This window comes from Vanrija pseudolonga, chromosome 6 (genome assembly GCF_020906515.1).
Source record: "Vanrija pseudolonga chromosome 6, complete sequence".
Classification (NCBI taxonomy): Eukaryota; Fungi; Basidiomycota; class Tremellomycetes; order Trichosporonales; family Trichosporonaceae; genus Vanrija; species Vanrija pseudolonga.
Window position 1 is genome coordinate 1,111,015 of NC_085854.1, and position 17,536 is coordinate 1,128,550.

At 58.8% G+C, this 17,536-nt stretch overlaps 5 protein-coding genes across 5 annotated transcripts; 2 read left to right on the forward strand and 3 right to left on the reverse strand.

Moving 5' to 3' along the window:
* Positions 1–44: 44 nt before the first annotated feature.
* Positions 45–7,208, reverse strand: POL2 (DNA polymerase epsilon catalytic subunit A; the record flags this gene model as incomplete). Its single annotated transcript, XM_062774736.1, has 11 exons — positions 45–109; positions 159–375; positions 419–1,945; positions 1,997–2,671; positions 2,715–5,351; positions 5,392–5,683; positions 5,721–5,926; positions 5,971–6,582; positions 6,622–6,717; positions 6,759–6,884; positions 6,924–7,208. The coding sequence occupies 11 exons, from the start codon at positions 7,206–7,208 to the stop codon at positions 45–47; spliced, it is 6,738 nt and encodes a 2,245-aa protein (XP_062630720.1).
* Positions 7,209–7,465: 257 nt separating this feature from the next.
* On the reverse strand, positions 7,466–12,102 carry CAND1 (Cullin-associated NEDD8-dissociated protein 1). The gene is made up of 14 exons (XM_062774737.1): positions 11,969–12,102; positions 11,878–11,903; positions 11,639–11,827; positions 11,464–11,588; positions 11,313–11,410; positions 10,848–11,261; positions 10,714–10,809; positions 10,580–10,668; positions 10,241–10,534; positions 8,978–10,202; positions 8,872–8,939; positions 8,730–8,824; positions 7,743–8,687; positions 7,466–7,685 (listed from the first exon to the last, which is right to left on the reverse strand). The coding sequence occupies exons 1-14, from the start codon at positions 12,020–12,022 to the stop codon at positions 7,543–7,545; spliced, it is 3,861 nt and encodes a 1,286-aa protein (XP_062630721.1). The 5' UTR covers positions 12,023–12,102; the 3' UTR covers positions 7,466–7,542.
* A 298-nt stretch (positions 12,103–12,400) lies between these two features.
* MRPS16 (37S ribosomal protein S16, mitochondrial) lies at positions 12,401–13,203 on the forward strand. Its single transcript, XM_062774738.1, has 2 exons — positions 12,401–12,850; positions 12,925–13,203. Exons 1-2 carry the CDS (start codon positions 12,554–12,556, stop codon positions 13,060–13,062), a joined length of 435 nt encoding a protein of 144 aa, XP_062630722.1. The 5' UTR covers positions 12,401–12,553; the 3' UTR covers positions 13,063–13,203.
* Positions 13,204–13,336: 133 nt separating this feature from the next.
* On the forward strand, positions 13,337–14,722 carry RPA43 (DNA-directed RNA polymerase I subunit RPA43). Its single transcript, XM_062774739.1, has 4 exons — positions 13,337–13,713; positions 13,770–13,921; positions 13,971–14,241; positions 14,279–14,722. Exons 1-4 carry the CDS (start codon positions 13,466–13,468, stop codon positions 14,688–14,690), a joined length of 1,083 nt encoding a protein of 360 aa, XP_062630723.1. The 5' UTR covers positions 13,337–13,465; the 3' UTR covers positions 14,691–14,722.
* Positions 14,702–17,459, reverse strand: wos2. The gene is made up of 12 exons (XM_062774740.1): positions 17,307–17,459; positions 17,150–17,247; positions 17,024–17,093; positions 16,837–16,968; positions 16,759–16,790; positions 16,522–16,705; positions 16,349–16,471; positions 15,605–15,666; positions 15,474–15,545; positions 15,112–15,425; positions 14,983–15,074; positions 14,702–14,939 (listed from the first exon to the last, which is right to left on the reverse strand). The coding sequence occupies exons 1-12, from the start codon at positions 17,379–17,381 to the stop codon at positions 14,823–14,825; spliced, it is 1,371 nt and encodes a 456-aa protein (XP_062630724.1). The 5' UTR covers positions 17,382–17,459; the 3' UTR covers positions 14,702–14,822.
* Positions 17,460–17,536: the final 77 nt, after the last annotated feature.

Below are 17,536 nucleotides of genomic sequence, written 5' to 3' on the forward strand. Positions count from 1 at the left end.
TTGAGTCTATTCAAGTCTGCTATCCTTCTCCAGCTCACACCTGTCTACCACCGAGAGAGCACGCTCGAGACGTAGTCGTGAGTCAAGTGAAGCTTGTGATATCCGGCAACTGGTACTTGTCAGCTGGCGCTCCTATATCGGGTTTGGGTCTGGCTCACCACTCTGGATCATCTTCAGCTTGTTCGTCAGTTCACCACGGTTCAGAGACGGCCGGAAGGCCCCGCCGCAGCCGCAGGTGGGTGACAGGTTGGTGCTCTTGGTTTGACCGCACTTCAAGCAGATGATGTCCTGGGTCTGCCACGACGTAACAATGCTTGACACGACATCAATGAGCGGGTGCTCGATGACAAACTTGTCGTACTCTGTGTCGCATTTCTGAAGTCATTAGCTCTGGGTTGACCAGCTGTAGCCGACTCACATGACAAGCCCACATTGCGTGTGGCGCATCGGTGACCTCCTTGGTGTTTGGATCCACACTTGGCAAGCAGTCGGGATCGCGCCCGAGGTCGACATCGCGAATTGCGTTGCAGCGGTCACAAGTAACCATTGGCACGACTAAGCTTTCGCCTGGGTTGCGGAACTGAGCATCTGCTGCAAACTCGCGGACTCCGACCAAGTCCAAAAGGTTGCGACGGAGAACTTGAACGTCGACGAGCAAATCAGAGGAAAGGGAGAAGACCTCGCACAATGACTTGACAAACTCGAGGGCGACGTTCTCGCGCTTGCGATCTCCTCTCCGCGTACCAGGGATGTCGGGAAAGATAAACGACGACGGCTGCCCATGCTGCGCGTTGGCATGAGCAACAGCTACCTCCCTCTTGATCTTGGAGACATCTTCCAACAGTTTGCGCGTGAGTGTGGTCGAAACGGCTTTGGCGGCTGCGACCCTCTCCTTCTCTTTTGCCGGATTTGCCTGGGCAACAACTTCGTTGGACGTCTCGACGTTGAGGTTGTAGATCGGGCGGAGTGGTCCGCGGTTGTCGGTAACGCTGCGTTTCGCTTGGTAGAGCAAGAAGATGAAGTCGGCCACGCGAAGCTCGAATGTGCCCTGAATCTCGACGGGGAGGAAGGCTTGAATGTTCCAGTCCGTACTCAGTTCGAACTGCTTCGGTGGGGGAGCGCCACTCCCAGCAAGCTCTGGTGGAATGCGGACGCCGCCGTAGTTGGCAACGTCCATCCAGGCGAGATAGTTCCAGAACTGGACAACGTCGATAACAACGTGGCGGAACAGTTCGTGCGAGTTGGCAGCCGTGACGAGATACTTGGCAAAGGCGAACGCGCTCCCGGCATCGGGCTTGGAAGTGAGGATGAAGACGCGATTCAAGTCGGCGTAGACGACTTGCGTCCCCAGCCTCTTGAACTCGGCCAACAACTGGAGGAGCGTCTTGCGCATGAGGCCATGGATGAATCGGAACAGGGCTGGCTCGAACATGCAGCTCGAGCTTGAGCTAATCCAACGCCAGAAGTGATCCACGACTAGATCGGCCGACGAGTTGGTGGCGCCACGCACATGTGCTCGAGCCTTGTCAAGGAACCAGCCGCGAGCCAAGGACTTCAGGATCGTGAAGGTCTGGATGGACAACACAGCGTCGCCAAACATGACGCTGGCGTTCGCCGTACCCTGTGCGTACTCGTCGAGGTTGTGTGAGGCGGTGCCGAAGGCCATCGAACCAGTACCACTGCCCTCCATCTCGTTGACGAGAGCGGACTGGAGTACGGCGTTGATGGCCATGTCGGCCAGTTCCATCTCCAACACGACCGAGGAGTAACATCCCTTGGTTGAGATGTGAGGGGGAGAGAGATCGAATGTGCCGTTGGCATCCTCTTCAGATCCTCCGAGGTCGGGCTTTGGAGACGGTGACCACCACAGAATCATGTCCTGCTGTCGGAGTCGGCGCGCAAATTCAAGATCAGCGACGAAGGTGGCGGGGTCGGAGCCGAGGTTCTGAGTACGAGTTAGAGAGGTGGTCTACGCATGAGTATAGTTCGGACTTACTCCAACTGGAACGTCGTAGTGTGATGCAATGTCGATCTGCTCGGCAATCCAAGCTGACAGGCGGAGATACTGCACCACCATGCGCTTGGAGGTGTTGACCAACCACATGAGGGACGCCTCCTCGTCCTTGACCGTCTTGATGGTCATGAACGGGAACTCGGAGAAGACGGCGTGGCGAGCCTGGTAGTAGGCGTGCTCGAAGGGCGAGCAGAGCGCAATGACATTGAGACCGGAACGAATGGCCTGGAGGTCTTTGGCCAGCTGCTTCATTGCACCAGTCTCGGTTGGCAGATATGTCACAGCGAACTGCAGCTCCTCTGGGTAATCGAAAGCCCCTCCTCGAGGGACCCGGTTGACGAGTTCCGAGTACCATCGTGATGGGTTCGGCAGCTGCTGGCGGTTGCGAGCATTGTCAACGACATAAACCTTGACCGGCCCAACAGGAGAGAACAAGGCAATGAGGTGGCGGGAGTTGACTGTGGCATGGAACAGCAGGTGATACCTCAATCCTCGTCCACCGTTGAGGTAGCGATGACGAATGACACTAGCACCTGGTCGCTCCAGCTCGACGAGGTCGAAACCCTTGTCCAGACCGTGGCTGAGGCCACCAAGGGAACCCGACTTCAGAGCACAGGCAGTGCCAAGGTTGAGGAGGGCGCGCAGGACGAGTGGGACCTGGAATTGTCAGCGCGGAACTCAACCAGAATAGAGTGCTTACCTGCAACTCGAAGGCTCCATCGACATTGGGGTTATTGATGAGACTTGAGAAGTGTGACTCGCCGTCGACATACAGCGCCTCGTCGACCATGAGGCGGTACAAGTTGAGCGATGCCTGCCCGCGAGGGAGGACTCGAGTCACGGGTGCCACATCGTACCTCGTCGAGAACGTCTCCAGTCCTGGCTTCTTCTTGAAGTTCAAGTAGAACTCGCGGGGCACTCGTAGCCGAACGCTCTGGAATGTGCCGTCGATAGCCAGCCAGAGTCGGAACTCGCCCGGGCGAGATGTCGAGGCGATCTGAAGCACATCCCATTGACGAGACGCCAGGTTGACCGACTGAGTGCGAATCATAGAGGAAACTGTGCCATCTGGTCGTGGCGCGTGCTTTCGAGAATGGGTGCGCTCGGCACGCTTCTTCCGCCACACCTTACGCATCGCCTTGATGTAGCCCGAGTAGTCCTCGTTGGGATCCGGAATGACCTCCGGCGCCTTCGGCTCCTGAGCCTTCTTACGCTTGACGACAGCGACCTTGGGCTTGGGAGCAGCGCCAGAAGAGCCAATGTCCTCCATGTCTGCGATGGCATTCGTCCTCATCTTGGCGAACATGTCTGTGAGCTTGTGCTGCTGGAACTTGTCCTCCTTGGCAGCGACACGCTTAAACAGCCAGTCTGGGTGGCGAATACGAGGGACTGGGTTGGCGACCTTCTGCAGAGCAGCAGGGATAGTGATGAGCTTCTGGATAACCGAACCAAGACGCTCGGTGTAGTAGCCCCAGTCCAGAATGGACCGCATGTCGAAGTCGTTAAGGCTGTTGTCCTTCAACCACTTGCGAAGGAAGTGGCGCTTGACAGCAATGTCGGCATCGAAGATGGCGACGGGAACAGCTCGCTCTGTGACAGGAGCTCCGTTGGGCTTTGCCGAGATGATGAACCGACAAGAGAGACCCTTGTCCTTCACCATCTGCTCTCCCAAGAACTCTGCTAGACGGCGAGCAGTCGAGATAGACGTCGACTTCTGCGAGCCATACTCGGCCAGGGTTTTCGACATTGATCGGTTCTCGGCGATGAGGTCGACGAGCTCAGAGTCGTGCAGACTGGATGCCTTGCTCTGCAGGATATCAAGCCACTGATCAGCGACAACGGCGACAGCGGCGTAGCACTCCTCGGTGGTCGAGCCGAGCAGGAACTTGTCGAAGATTTGAGACTGGAAGATCTTGATCAACTGCAGCTCGCCACGTCGCTTGACTTCGAAGCCTTTGAGCTCTGCGAGTGAGCCATCAAAGTTGAAGACGGCGTATCGCTTCTTCAGCAGCTTGTCCTCCTCCTTGGACGACGGCAGGATCATGGCCTTGTACGGACCGTCGAGTTCGAAGAAGATCGAGTTCTCCTTCTTGACGTTGTAGATGCCCTTTTCGGGGTCAACGAGCTCGTGGTACTGGTGGTTTGTGAACTGCTCGTGCACCAGGTGGTTGAGCATGGTGCAGGGGTACGAGATGCCGAACTTCTTCCCTCCCTTGAGTTTGAAGTTGAAGTTTTCTGGGAACACGCCGGGAAGCATGCACCAGATTCCATCAGTGTCGAGCTCCAGAGGTCGGCCAATCTGCTCAACCAGCTGGCGAGCCATCTGGATGATCTTGGCACCCGTCAAGCAGGTGATGCCGGCCATCTCCATCGAGTACCAGCGTGCACCCTTGCGCATGACGTAGCCGTAGAAGGAGTTGAGAATACACTTGTGCGCCAACTGAAGCGAATCGTAGAGGACGATCATCTTCTTGGCTTCATCGACGACCGAGAGAGCGGCTCCGCTGCCCTGGGCTTTGTCAAGATTCTTCTTCCAGTCCTTGTGAAGGCCCTTGTACGTGTATCGGCGATCACGGAAGGCGCGCACGGTATCAATGTAGAACGAGTTCTCGCGCTGGCAGATAATGGCGGTTTTGGTGACAACCTTGGTATCGTGGGTCTTCTTGTACACCTTGCGCGAGTAATCTCCCAGCCGCTTCTGCAGCAGCGCTGCCTGCTCAGCGGGGCCGAGATCGATGTAACGGCGTTTTGGCTGGTTCGGGAACTTGCCGGGGAAGAGCTCCTGCTCGAGAGCGTACCGAACCATGTTGACCTCGTCGCGCTTGGCGGGGAAGTATTCGCCACGCCATGCCCATTCCAGCCGTCGGTCACACTCCTTGTCCGGCCGGTTGTAGTCGCAGACCGCACAAGCTGCCTCATCCTTCACCGAGTCCGGTTGCAGACGATTGGACAACATGATGTTGGGGTACATGGCGGCCACGTCCAAATGGTAGATGAGAGGTTTGTCGAAGCGGTTCGGGTTGTCACGCATGAGCTCCAGTGCAGCTGCGATCTCGGCCTTAACTTCGTCGTAGTTCTCGACGTCCTCAAGTTTGACCTGGCCTTCCTCAACCAGCGAGAACTTCAGCGCGTTGTCGAGGTCGTCCAATAGCTGCTGCATGGCGCTGGGCACAACCTTGAAGTGTGTTGGAATGTCCGCGCGGAATACACCAGCCTCCAGCGCTTCGACGTGACCACCGACATAGGTCTCTGACGAGAGCAAGTGGCCCTCATAGGTAGCGCTGTGTGGGTCTTCGTGTCGGTTTGGCATGATGATGTGGGCATCGTACGCTTCAACCTGTTCTGTCAATCATCCGTCCGTTTTGACCCCAACTCACCATGAGAAGCGTCTCGCAGAGTGTGCCCGAACCCTTTCGCAGCACTTCGTCTGGGTTGAGGGGAATGATGTTGCACAGCGAGAAGATGAAGGGGTTGACGTATTTCATGTAGAGGTAGTAGGTCGCAACGGCGTCGGAGACGGAGTATGCGGCGAGCTTCTGAGGTTGTTCAATGGCGTACGGCGTCATGAGTTCGGGGTCGAGCTCGATGGGGTTGTAGCCCAACTTGGCCGTAGTAACAGCCTTCAAGCCTTGACTTCCTTGAGGCAGGTAAGAGTCTCGCTTCACCCAGCTGCAACGTCAGAGATAGCCCTGACAGTGACACTCACCGGAAGCAGTCCATGTGCATGCAGGCGCTGCACTTGTACTCGCCCTCGTTATCGGGCTTGAACCCAATCTCGTTGTACATGCTGATGCCGTGAATCTTGGCACGCGCGTCCACAAACGGAAAGTCGAAGCTGTCTCCGTTGTAGGTCGCCATGACGGTCGGCTTGGAGTCTCGGATGTGTTCAAACCACCTTCGTATCAATGCAGGCTGGACAAGTCAGCCATGCTGGGCACGGGTATCGCGGGCCTTACCTCATCTGCTTCGTTGAAGATGGTAAACTCTCCCTCGTACTCTGGCTTTGGAGTGTACTCAAAGTCCTCGATGTCCTCGCCGACGATCTCACGGTTGGTGATGAGATAGCCCTGGCCATCAATCATGTATGAGATCATCATGATCTGATCTGTCTGCTGGTCGGGGAACTTGAGCGGCTGCTTCGTCGTCTCGATATCGTACGCCATGACCACAGGCTCGGCACGCCTTTCACGGTCCTTGATGCGCTCCATCTTGATGGTGCCCATCGATGAGGAAACGGTGTACCACAGACCGACACGGAGGTTGAGGTCGATGGCAACTCGGAGATAGTACGCGATGTCGTGCTCCCTGATGTCGATGATACACTCTGATGGTTCGCGATCCTTTCGTTTCCTCGCGTCCTCATCCTCGCCCCAGGCGCGTTGTTGCCCATCGTCGCCGTGGTTCGCGCTCTCCGCCCCAACAACGTCGGCGTACGCGTCGACCGCCGTAAACTTGGCAGAGTTGGCCTCTGCCAGCGGTAACAAGTCTCGGCGGACCGATTGGAAGTCGGTCGTATTCTGGAAGAACAGCTTGAGGAGCACGGGTGGCGCGGACAACAGATGGTTTGGCTAGTCGTCAGCGCGCAGGTCGACGCAGCCTTCACTCACCACATCCAAATCCCACTTCTTCTCTCGCTGCACTTTCTGAACCATCCCCTCGAATCGCTTTATCAACCACTCCTCGACAATGGTCTCGGTACCGGCCTGTCACTGTCAGCGTTGTCGGCGATGCGCGCAACACCTACTCTACATGTCACGTAGAAGTAAGGCTGGTAAGGGATGGTCGCCTTGAACATCCCTCCATCGTCCTGGATGAAGTAGTAGTCGACGGCAGCAAGCCCGCTGGCATGGGTATCGGACTGCATCAGTGTCTACACGGCGTCAGCAACGTCACCTGGTCGAGAGCATACCTGGTGCATGTTGACAAGCCATCCCTCCTTGGTCTCGCCGGCGGCGAGGTTGCTTTCGAAGCGGTAGAAGCCGAGCTTGTCATCAATCTCATCGAGCACCTTGACCTCTTCAAAGCGCTCTGCGAGCGCTGTGCCGTCGTCATTGCGTGCAGGTGCTGGCCGGTCACGAGGCCCGAGGCCGCTGTCGCCATTGTTGCGGTTCCCGCCGCGCTTGCCGGTGAAACGCGTGTTGCCCTTGGAGCCGGAGAAGCCTCCGCGTCCACGTCCTCGTCCGCGAGAGGACATGCCGAGAGGAAGCCAATGAAAGGAGAAGGAGGGAGAGGGTAGAAAACGAAGGGAACAACAAGAAGACAGTCAGACGAGAAGAAGGAGAAAGGGGTGGGTGAGATGAATGCTGCTGATGATGACAGACAAGTCACCTGAGCCAGCGGATGAAAACCAGACGCGTTGTGGCTGGGCGACGCGTCCAGTCACTCAATGTCTTTGGGTAATGCGGGGACCCCGCACACAAGCACTCGACGCGTCGTGCACGTCCCCCCCAGTGTTTGTTACTCTACACATTCTCTGCATGCTGCCAACATCACACTAATCAAACCATTTCTTTGGGCACATCTAGTCTTTATGCCTGGTAGTCACGGTACTCCTTCCAATGCTCAGTCTTCAAAAGACCCCCAATGAATGAATGGAACACGGGAGCCTGCGCCGCCGTGCTCATGCGGTACAGGGGGACAGCGGTACGAAGGGCGGTGCGCTGCATCTCCTCTGCGTAATGTCAGCATGCTCCCACAAACCACATGGGCAGAAAGAACTTCAACTCACGCTTGCGCTCCAGGTCCTGCTTGATCGTATCCTCCTTCACCTCGAGGTCCTTCATGATGGTGACAAGCGAGGCAGAGACTTCATCCAGCCTTGGAATGACAACGGCTGGAGCCAGCTGGCCGAGACGAAGAAGAAGCATCAGACCAAGAATCTTGATCTCATTGACATCGTCAAGCGCCGCGAGAACACGAGAAGTGAACTTGGGCAGATCGATCTTGCTGAAGGCCGTGGCCAGAAGGGTGTAGAGGGTCTCATACGCCGTCTTGCGGTTCTCAAGGCCGTCGTCCTCGATAACCTTCCAAGGGCCCACCTGAACCTCGCGCTGGAGCTCCTTCTTGACCTCAGTCTCGGCGTAGAGCCATGGCTGAACAGTACCGAGCTTATCGACAATCAGGTGAGGCTTGTGCTGGAGCGCAGCGTTCAACGACGCGACCGACAGGCGGCGGACGACCAGGTTCTCGTCCTGCATGAGAGACAGGAAGTCCCCAATGTAGGGGGCGAGCAGCTCGCTGTAGGAAGCCGACGAATCGATGAAAGTGTAGCGGATCGATGCAGCAACCAACGCACGCTGGGCCGGTGTCGACTGCAGCATGTTCTGGAGTTGCGGGAGGAATCGCTCCGGGGACGCGACGGTAAGCTTGCCTATGCAGGCGGCCTTAACGTTGCGGATACCATCGTCGCCTGTCGTAACCGAGTCTGGAGACGAAACACCAGTGCCAAACAGAGGCTGCCAGAGGATGTCGGTGAGCTTCTCAAGCTGACCAGTCGAGGAGTTCAATATAACCTGGACAAGGAGGTCAGCACGGTCGGTTCTTTCGGCGGGCTGGAGACGTACCTCCTTCAGAGAGTACAGCAGCAGAAGGCGAATCGACTCCGCCTTCTCATTCTCGATGTGGTTGATCAGCACGGGTAGATACTGGTCCGAGGCGCCGACGGTGATGTTACCTTCAATGTCAGTACAACCGCTTGGGGGTATGGTGTGCTCACCGGCAGCGAAGGCGGCCGCACTTCGAACATCCTCGCTAGGGTGCTGGAACAAGGCGAGGACGCTCTCCAGGAGGCCCGCATTGGTGGACAGGTTGCTGCCAGGGATCAGCGAAACATGTAGATGGCGAGTACGAAAGCTTACAAGTTGCGTCCAACCTCGCCAATGACCAGAAGTGAGAGATAGAGGTCCACCTCGGAGGACTTCGATGACTAGTGGTGTCAGTAGCCTGCAGCGCGTGGGGTCTTACCTTGAGCGGACGCTGGAACAATGCCAGGATGCCAGCAATGTTCCTCTGACTGTGCTCAACAACCGTTCCGATGACCTTGGCCGTGGTGTTGTAGGGCAGCGTTCCTCCGGCGGTCGCATCAGGAATGACGCTCGTCTTGGGAAGGTTGCTGACCAGAGTTGGAACGAGACGGATAGCGCAGTCAACATCTCCGTCCACATAAGTAGCGAAGAATGGAGGCAACTCGTCGGTCACAGGTCCACTGCTTGGAGACGTGATGAGCTTGAAGACCTGAGGCAGAATCGACTTGTCCACGGCAGCACGGCTGGCGGGCTGGTGTTCGAGCACCAGTGAGATGATGCGCAAGGCACCCGGAGTGGAGACGAAGCCCTCCAGTTCACCGACGATCGCCGAAGCGACATCGGCCGGGAGCTTGCCACCGATGCGTGTCAAGATGTGGCCCAGAGTGATGAACTCTGAAGTCTTTGAGACTGAACGCTTGTTGCGGCGAACGAAGACGACGACCTCGGACAGGACGTCCAGAAGCCAGGCGTCGAAAGCTCCTCCACCGATCAAAGCCGACTCAGCGACGCGGCCAATGACCACAACAGCCGCTGGCGCCGTGTTCTCACTAGCAAGACGGGCAGTGATGAGCTTGAGAGCCTCGGGAAGCTGGGCAGACAGGGCATCTCCCTCGTGGACAAGGAGGTCGCCAAGCGTGTTCAGGGCCTTCTCACGAACGTCGCTGTCCACAGACGTGTCTCCGAGGACGCTCGTCGTCACTGAGAAGATTTGCTGAATAGGCTGGTCGAGGTTCGAGCGAAGCGGTGACTGGGAGCCACGGTTGCTCTGCAAGGGGCGAATGGCCTTGGCCAAGGCCGAGGCGGCCGCAAAGGCTTCGAAGTTGACCCGCTGCAGCTTGTCCCTCATGCAGCGAACGATAGATTGCGATAGGCCAACGAGGTGGCTCGAGTAGCTGCGAGTAAGGTGGTGCGTAAAGAATGCCGCGAGGAACGTGAGGGCAGCAATCGTCAAGGACGGGGTGGTGCTATCCGAAGTACGCAGAGCGTTCTGAGCCGCAGCGCAGATGGCATCCGCCTCGGCGTCAAGGCCTCCGTCCAGGGCCTCGACAACCTGACGAAGAAGAACGAAGCTCTCCTGGCGAGTACTGACCGTCTTGGCAGTTGTCTGCTTCAAGATGGCCTTCACCAGTTGAGGGCGAAGCTCTTGCAGGGTGTTGACAACGCTGAGTAGTTAGTCCTCAGCAGACGGAGAGGCCCTTACCTCTCATCGCTGGTCGCGTCTTGGTCCATGTCATCTCCTCTCTTGCGCTTGTTCTTTCCACCAGCGGAGAGCTCTGCAGTCCTGGCGTTGGCGGTTTGCTTTAACAGGGCCTCGAATGCTCCCAGAACTTCCAGGCGAACACTTTCTTCACGCTCACTGAAGCGAGCGATAAGGACGGGAGCGGCAACCTTGTAGAAGTCCAAGAGAAGGTCGATCCGGGTGCTGATGAGGGCATTCAATAGCTTGGCCGACGAGCGCCGAATCTTCCACGAGTCATCGTCATCGTCCGAGTAGCTTCAGCGTGTCAGTAACTACATCAGAGCCACGGATGCTACTCACGCTCCAGTGTCAAACTCGTCGTCATCATCGTCCTCATTGTCCTCATCGTCCATGTCAACATCATCGTCATCATCAAAGTCAACGTAGTTCTGGATTCGTTAGCCGGTCGCCGTTCATATCGCAGGGGAACGTACAGGGTCGTACTTGACGAGCTCAAGTGCCCGGCCGGTGATGGTCTCCGCGTAAGGAGCAACAGCGGCAGGAGTTCTAAGAACCAAGACTTCCAGCGTCTGGGAAGATCAGCATATAGTCCGGTACGCCTCCTCACTGTGAGAGCACCCTCGACCGCGTCACTGTCCTCGACATCCGCTGTCTGCTTCAGGATGCCTTCAAGCAGGCCGCCCTCAGCAATCAGAGTTCCAATTGCCGGAGCGGCGCTCGTCTTAGCTATTCCACCAACGGCAGCGACCCAAGCCTTGGCAGAGTCTCCACCAGCGGCAAAGCCCTTGGCCAGGTCCACCTTGATCTGCTCAAAACGCTGAGGGCAGATGGCGACGAACGCTGCGAGTGCAGGGACGGCGCGCTTGCGAATAGACAGACGCGAGGTCGACAGCACGTGGTTGAAGTTGCTGTACGACGACTCCTGCAGATCGGCGCTCCCAGCCACCGCCGCCGGGAAGCGCTGGTACACATCGGTAAGGATCTGGAGAAGCTCGGACGCCAGCTGGGGGTTGGTGCTCGGCTGAGGCAGTCGTCAGCGCATAAACCGGGCGGCAAGACAGCGAGCACTTACATGAGCCACATTCTGGCGAACGCGGTCCAGAATGATCGCTAAAACCGCGTCGACATTGGCACCCTCGGGTGGAATCTCAGCCACAACAGACTTCAGAGCTGACAGGGGGGTCAGCCACATGCCACTCTTACGCTGGCCACTGGCTTCTTACCCAAGCACGAGATGTCTCTGACCTCCTCGTCCACCTTCTGATCGGGAGCACCGATGCCCTCGGTGATAGAGACGACGATCTGACGGAGATAGTTTGGGCGCGCCTTCTTGGACATGTTCGCGAGACTGCATTCTTGTCAATCACCAGCTCGTGCAGTCCTTCCAGTGGTACATACCACGCGACAGCCGCGTTCTTGACCTCGGCATTCGAGTCGGTGAGGAGATTGAGGACATGGGAGGTAAGAAGCTTCTCCACCGCCTCGTCCGCATAGACGTCAGGACCCTTGCTCGTCGTTTTGGAAGCTGGAGGCGCCGAGTTGACGATTCGTGTGAGCTCCTTGTTGAGGTCGATGAGGGCCATGACACTGTGGTGTGAGTACGACGCATGCTGGCCACTACGACAGTGGGCGCTCACCGAAGGTCCGAGTCGGTGGACTTGAACTGGAGCTCGAGTCAGCACGGCCCAAGGACGACGGGTGTGCGTGCCGATGACGATGGACGCTTACCTTGTCCGTGAGGGACGTGACCAAGGCGTTGAGCGCCTGTCTTGAGGTCGACATTGTGTGTGAATGTCTATCTCAGGACTATTGACGCCGGGATAAGATGAGAGAAAGAGTTGAAGAAGAGGGGAGGGTGTTGGGTGTGTTGTGGGTGTCTGTCGTCTGTCCGCCGATCGCGTCACGTCGAGCCAGCCAGCGGTCTGTCTGCCTGCACAGGTCAACCGAGCCAGGCGCGAGCATGACCGCAAGGTGGAGGTGAGGGTGAGGGTGTGGGCGGGTGGGTGGTGGTGAAGCGGAAGCAAAATAATTTAATACGTGGGCTTTTGGTGGTGATCCCACAGTGAGTGTGATACGCCATACGGCAGCGCCGCAGATCGGGTCCACCAGGATGTCCAACTGGTAAAAGTCGGCAACAAGTCGCTCGACATCAGCAGCGACCACACGACCTAGACACATCAACAACAACAGCGCAGTCTTTATCAACAAGACTCTGCGAGCAGCACGCGACGTCGGACGTCGGTATTAATCATCTCGATACAGCCGGTCGCTTGAAAACACCCCTTCCCTCCTCATCGCACCTCACCACCCACCATGCCTGTCCGCCTCCGCCTCGCCCGTCACGGCCAGCGCCACACCCCCGTCTTCCACATCGTCGCTATCAACTCCTCCAAGAGGCGCGACGCACGCCCGCTTGAGAAGCTCGGCGAGTACGACCCCATCCCACGAGTGCCTGCGAGCACCAAGATCCCATCGTCGTCCTACGTCTTCGGCGAGGAGAAGGCCGTCCTTCAGAAGGAGAAGCGCATCGAGTGGAACGTCGAGAGGATAAGGTATTGGCTCGGCGTCGGTGCCCAGCCATCCCGTCCCGTGGTGAAGCTTCTTGAGCGGGTGAGTGTTGAGCCGGGGACCGAGAGGCCGATGCGATGACTCGGCGCGTGGTCAATGACTGACGAGCAATGCAGGCCGGCATTCTGACCACCCCCCACCCTTGGCAGCACCCTTGGTCGCCACCTCCTCCGGCCGCCGACGCTGCGGCGACCCCCGCTGCGACGACCCCCGCTGCTGCGGAGCCCACTGCCGCCCCCAAGGCGGAGGCATAGGAAGACGGCGAGTCGGCACGAGGGAATCAGCCCTTCTGGTACATTGAGGGTCGGTCTTGGGCTGCTTTAGTGGTCAGATAGACGAGTAGCTGGCAGCAGGCCATGATGAGCATTTAACAGCATGCATGTATAGCACGGTCGTGGCATCAGAGGCCGAGGACGGACGTGCATGGCGGCATGAGCAGTGTGGTTCGAGGTCCATGATTGTAGGCTGGTGGTGGATTTCCGTGCCTGAATTCGAACTGCAACTTTTTTGGATCCATCAGGTTGAGATTGAGATTGTGACCATTGTCCACTACAACCACACCAGGCAATCACTCGACACGCATAGAGTCGTCCACACACGGCTTTCTCTTCAGGATCACTGTTCCCAGCGTTTGGAATACCAGCACAGTTCATCACCATGTCGGCCCCCAACGCCGTCGCCAGCTCGTCCAAGCACAAGGACGGCAAGCACAAGGACAAGTCGTCCAAGAAGTCCAAGGAGCACAAGCACAAGTCGCACAAGGACAAGCTCCCCAAGGCGGAGCGCAGCGCCGTCGATGGGCCGTTCGAGCACCGCGTTCAGCGCATGCGGCTGAGCGTGCCGCCCAAGTTCTCTGCCGACTGGCTCGAGGGCGTGTGTGAGACGCTCGACGGCATGCTCATGCGGTGAGTTGCGCCCGCGAGCTAGCTTTGGTCTTGAGGCTATGCTGACCGGGCCCCAGCTACGTCCCCCAGCTCGGCGGCGTCCTGCTCGCGCACACCAAGCACGAGCTCGTGGACGACATGGTGCGCATCATCAACGAGTGCCCCTTCGGTGTCGTGGACGTTCAGTTCCACTCGATCGTGTGGGCGCCCAAGGTCGGCCAGGTGCTGTGTGAGTAGCGCGTGATGGTGGTGATCTGCGTGTCGCTGACAGACGACAGATGGAACCCACTCGCTGTCGTCCCCATCTCACATCTCGCTCCTCTTCGCCAAGACGTTCAACGTGTCCATCCCGCTCAACCACATTCCGCTCGGCAAGTACGAGTTTGAGCACACGGACTCTCCAGACGAGGACGACGAGTCGAGCGACGAGGAGGACGATGGCGACATGTTTGGCGCGTCGCCCGTGCACGAGGTTGGCAGGTGGAAGGAGACGGCGACGGGCAGCCAGCTGGGAGCTGGCGGTGAGCGTGTGCGCTTCACCGTCATCGAGTGAGTGCCACTGGCATGGTTCCAACTGACAACCCAGCCTTCACGTCACAAACCACATGCTCAGCCTTACGGGCTCGCTGCTGGATGACCCCTCGCAGGCGCCCGAGCTGCCTACAACTGCTGCCGCCTCGCCGCGTGAGCCGTCGTTCTCGCCCGAGCTGCCCGACGTCCCACCACCGGCCAAGGTCGCGCGCGTGTCGCAGCCCAAGCGGGCGCCGGTGGCTGCCGCCGCTCCGGCAATCGACGAGAGCAACTTGACTGCCCGCGAGCTCAAGAAGCTCCGCAAGGAGCAAGCAAAGGCCAAGCGCGACGCGCGCAAGGAGCGGAAAGAGGGCGCCGAGTTCGAGGACGAGAAGGAGGACGATGCCTCTGCCCCAACAGGCGGCAAGCGCAAGGCCGAGGGTGGGGCCGACGGCGAGCGCAAGAAGCAGCGCAAGGGCGACGAGTAAGGTGTACGGGCTTGGGGATTTCATGTACGCGCTTCGGTTTCATGCATCACTTTGATAGACTAGAGGGGAGCCGACTCGGCATACCATTGATGGCACTCCTAATAGGTCTACTGATGGCGCTCCGACGCGGGTCTATGAACGGCGCGTGATGTCCACCTTGCGTGTGCCGACGCGGTCCGCCTGCTCGGGCGAGTGGGTGATCCACACGAGGGCCTTGGGGCCAGTTGCTCGCCGAGGGATGTTCGCGCCCTGCGGTGTCAGCTGAGCCTGGCCGCAGTTCAGCTCCACCTACCTTGGGTGCGCCGATCGGCGCCTGGGGGAGCATGCCGACGAGGGTGTTCTCGACCAGCTTGGTCGTGACCTCGTCGAGCGCGGACGTGGGTTCTGCCATCAGCGCCGTCTTGCAGTCTCCAACACGCACCGTCAAGCAGGATGACCTCGGCGCCGCCGAGCCCAATGGCAATAGCGAGCGCGACACGCTGCGACTCGCCGCCCGAGAGCGTGCCCCACCCGCGCGTCCAGCACGTCTGCTCGATGCCCCACTCGGCAGCAAGCGTGTACGGGTCCGGCCAGGTGCGGCCGGCCGCCTCGAGCGCCGCGTCGCGCGCCTTGCGCGCCGCGAAGCCGCGGCACCGGTCCAGAAAGTCCTGCGGCGTGCCCGGGAGCATGGACGGCCGCTGGGGGATGTACTGCACCAGCGTGCGGAAGTTTGGGATCCCGTACGATGCTGACGGCCTGGAGCGTGAGTGAATGCCACCAGAGACGCACACGCGCGACACTCACTGGCCGTTCAGACGGATCTCGCCCTCCTGGTAGACGTTGAGCTCGGCGATACACTTGAGGAATGTCGTCTTGCTGTTATCGCTGCGTTAGCGCGGTTACGTGCGGTCTGGCAACAGCAACAGCACACCCACCCGGATCCACTCTCGCCCTTGATGATGACGACCTCGCCTGGCTCGACCTTGAGGTCGAGGTGCTGCGACTTGTCAGTGGGCGCAACAAGAGCACGGTCACTCCACTCGACTCGCATTCAAGATGGCACTCCCCGTGCCATTGTCCCGGCGCAGCGTGATGCCCGAGGCTTCGAGGAGAGGGGGCGACATGGCGGCGTGGTGAAGAGCAGCAGGAGCAGCGGTGCGTGCTCGCTGGCCGTGTCAGTGGTCTGTGAGTGGATGGAGAGGAAACGAGAGGGAGAGAGAAGAAAGCTGCTGCGTCCTGAGGTGAGGCGATTGCCTGCTGCGTCTCGGTTATTTTGGTTGCTCTCATGACGTTGCGTCACCGCGGAGGTCGGTGGTGCCAAAAGCCAATCGGTGGCTGGGCGGGGGTGGTGGTGCCAAACCTCAAGCCTTTTGATGGCTTGCTCCTGCACTCCTGCACAGACGCGGCCACCACTCCCAAGGACTGCTGCTTCTGTTTATATCGCTGCGCAACTGCTTGGCACATGTAGAGAAGCCTACCGCCCCCGTTTGCCAAGATCCATCTCCCCAGGCTCCTCTTCCTCCCAGCCAGCCTGCCGTGCCACGCATCTGCCCCACCCCACCTCCTTCGTACAGATGTTATCAATGCATAAGGTAACTGCTTGCTGTAATTTTGTGCTTTACTCGACCTCCTCGACCTGAAGCATTAGCGCTGCCCATCCCCATAGCCACACGACTCACCTCGGGCTCGTCGGCCTTCTTGGCCGCGGGGGCCTCGTCGTCGAGGTCACCCTCGTCGTCGTCCTCGCCAGCACCAAAGTCGGGCATGCCGCCAGCACCGCCCATCTGCTCCATCAACTTGGCCTGGGATACTGTCAGTATGCTGTCACCGTCACTCCGCAGAGGATACTCACAAAGTCAATGCCGCCGGGGCCGCCGCCCATGCCGCCCATGCCAGGCATTCCACCCATGCCGCCCATACCGGGCATACCGGGCATGCCGCCGCCCATGCCGCCCATGCCGCCCATGCCGCCCATCATCTGCTCCATGCCGCCCATGCCACCCATGTCGCCCATTCCACCGAGGTCAACGTCGGCACTGTGGGGGTTAGCTACTGACCCCAGAAGTAAGATCCCATCAATGACACTCACGCGTCGCCGTCCTGCTCGTCCTCGTCGACCCACTGCGGGCGCGTCAGCTTCGTCACGGGCTCTCTTGACGCTACACACCTTGGCGAAGTCAGTCTTGATCCAGTTGCGGTTGGGCTTCTCCTTGGTGAGACGGGTCCAGTACTCGGCGTTCAGCTCCTTCTTGCGGAGGACGAGGACAATGGCACGCGAGGTCTGGGCCTTCTTGGTGTGCTGGGGTAGCGGTTAGTGTCTGCGCCAACTTCAAGCGTCAGACTTCAAAGCTCACAGTAGGGTCGATCTCAGCCCAAAGGTCGAGGTCACAGGCCCACTCCTTCTCGGGAATGTTCTTCGAGGCGCTGATGATGGTCAGTCGCAAGGTTCACCTCGCCAGAAAGGAGCTGCGCCAACTCACTCTCCCGTCTTGGCCGCGAACGAGATCTGGTCCTTGGTGATGTCGAGGGTAGGAGTGCCCTGGATGTCGGGGGTGTTGATAGTCACGTAGAGGATGTTCTGACATGATCAGCGCTGCAGCCACCACCACCACGTCGGGCGTCGGTTCCAACACATACCTTCTCGGCGTCAGTGGCCGAGGAGCGCTGGGCCCAGAGGATCTCGGGGTGGAGGGGCTTGACAAAGGTAGCCATTATTGCGATGTTTTAGATGTGTGTTGTGGTTGATACAGTGAATGCGAACGGAAGAGATGAATGTGTCGAGAAATGTTGTCGGCTCTGAGGTGGTCGTGGCTCGAGTGGTGGTGGTGGTGGAAGTGGTTGCCGGGCCGTCACCAGCCAGCAGCGTC

Bases quoted from the DNA above. Each gene is read 5' to 3' on its own strand.
- CAND1 (XM_062774737.1), bottom strand. From the start codon at position 12,022: ATGTCGACCTCAAGACAGGCGCTCAACGCCTTGGTCACGTCCCTCACG. The intron at 10,203-10,240 runs GTAAGGGCCTCT...CTAACTACTCAG, and splicing joins GACGCGACCAGCGATGAGAG to CGTTGTCAACACCCTGCAAG. The intron at 8,940-8,977 runs GTAAGACCCCAC...TGACACCACTAG, and splicing joins TGTTCCAGCGTCCGCTCAAG to TCATCGAAGTCCTCCGAGGT.
- MRPS16 (XM_062774738.1), top strand. From the start codon at position 12,554: ATGCCTGTCCGCCTCCGCCTCGCCCGTCACGGCCAGCGCCACACCCCC. The intron at 12,851-12,924 runs GTGAGTGTTGAG...CGAGCAATGCAG, and splicing joins TGGTGAAGCTTCTTGAGCGG to GCCGGCATTCTGACCACCCC.
- RPA43 (XM_062774739.1), top strand. From the start codon at position 13,466: ATGTCGGCCCCCAACGCCGTCGCCAGCTCGTCCAAGCACAAGGACGGC. The intron at 13,714-13,769 runs GTGAGTTGCGCC...ACCGGGCCCCAG, and splicing joins CTCGACGGCATGCTCATGCG to CTACGTCCCCCAGCTCGGCG. The intron at 14,242-14,278 runs GTGAGTGCCACT...CTGACAACCCAG, and splicing joins GTGCGCTTCACCGTCATCGA to CCTTCACGTCACAAACCACA.
- wos2 (XM_062774740.1), bottom strand. From the start codon at position 17,381: ATGGCTACCTTTGTCAAGCCCCTCCACCCCGAGATCCTCTGGGCCCAG. The intron at 15,667-16,348 runs GTGAGTCGTGTG...GACAAGTCGCAG, and splicing joins AGAAGGCCGACGAGCCCGAG to CACCTCGACCTCAAGGTCGA. The intron at 15,546-15,604 runs GTGGGTGTGCTG...CAGCGATAACAG, and splicing joins AAGGGCGAGAGTGGATCCGG to CAAGACGACATTCCTCAAGT.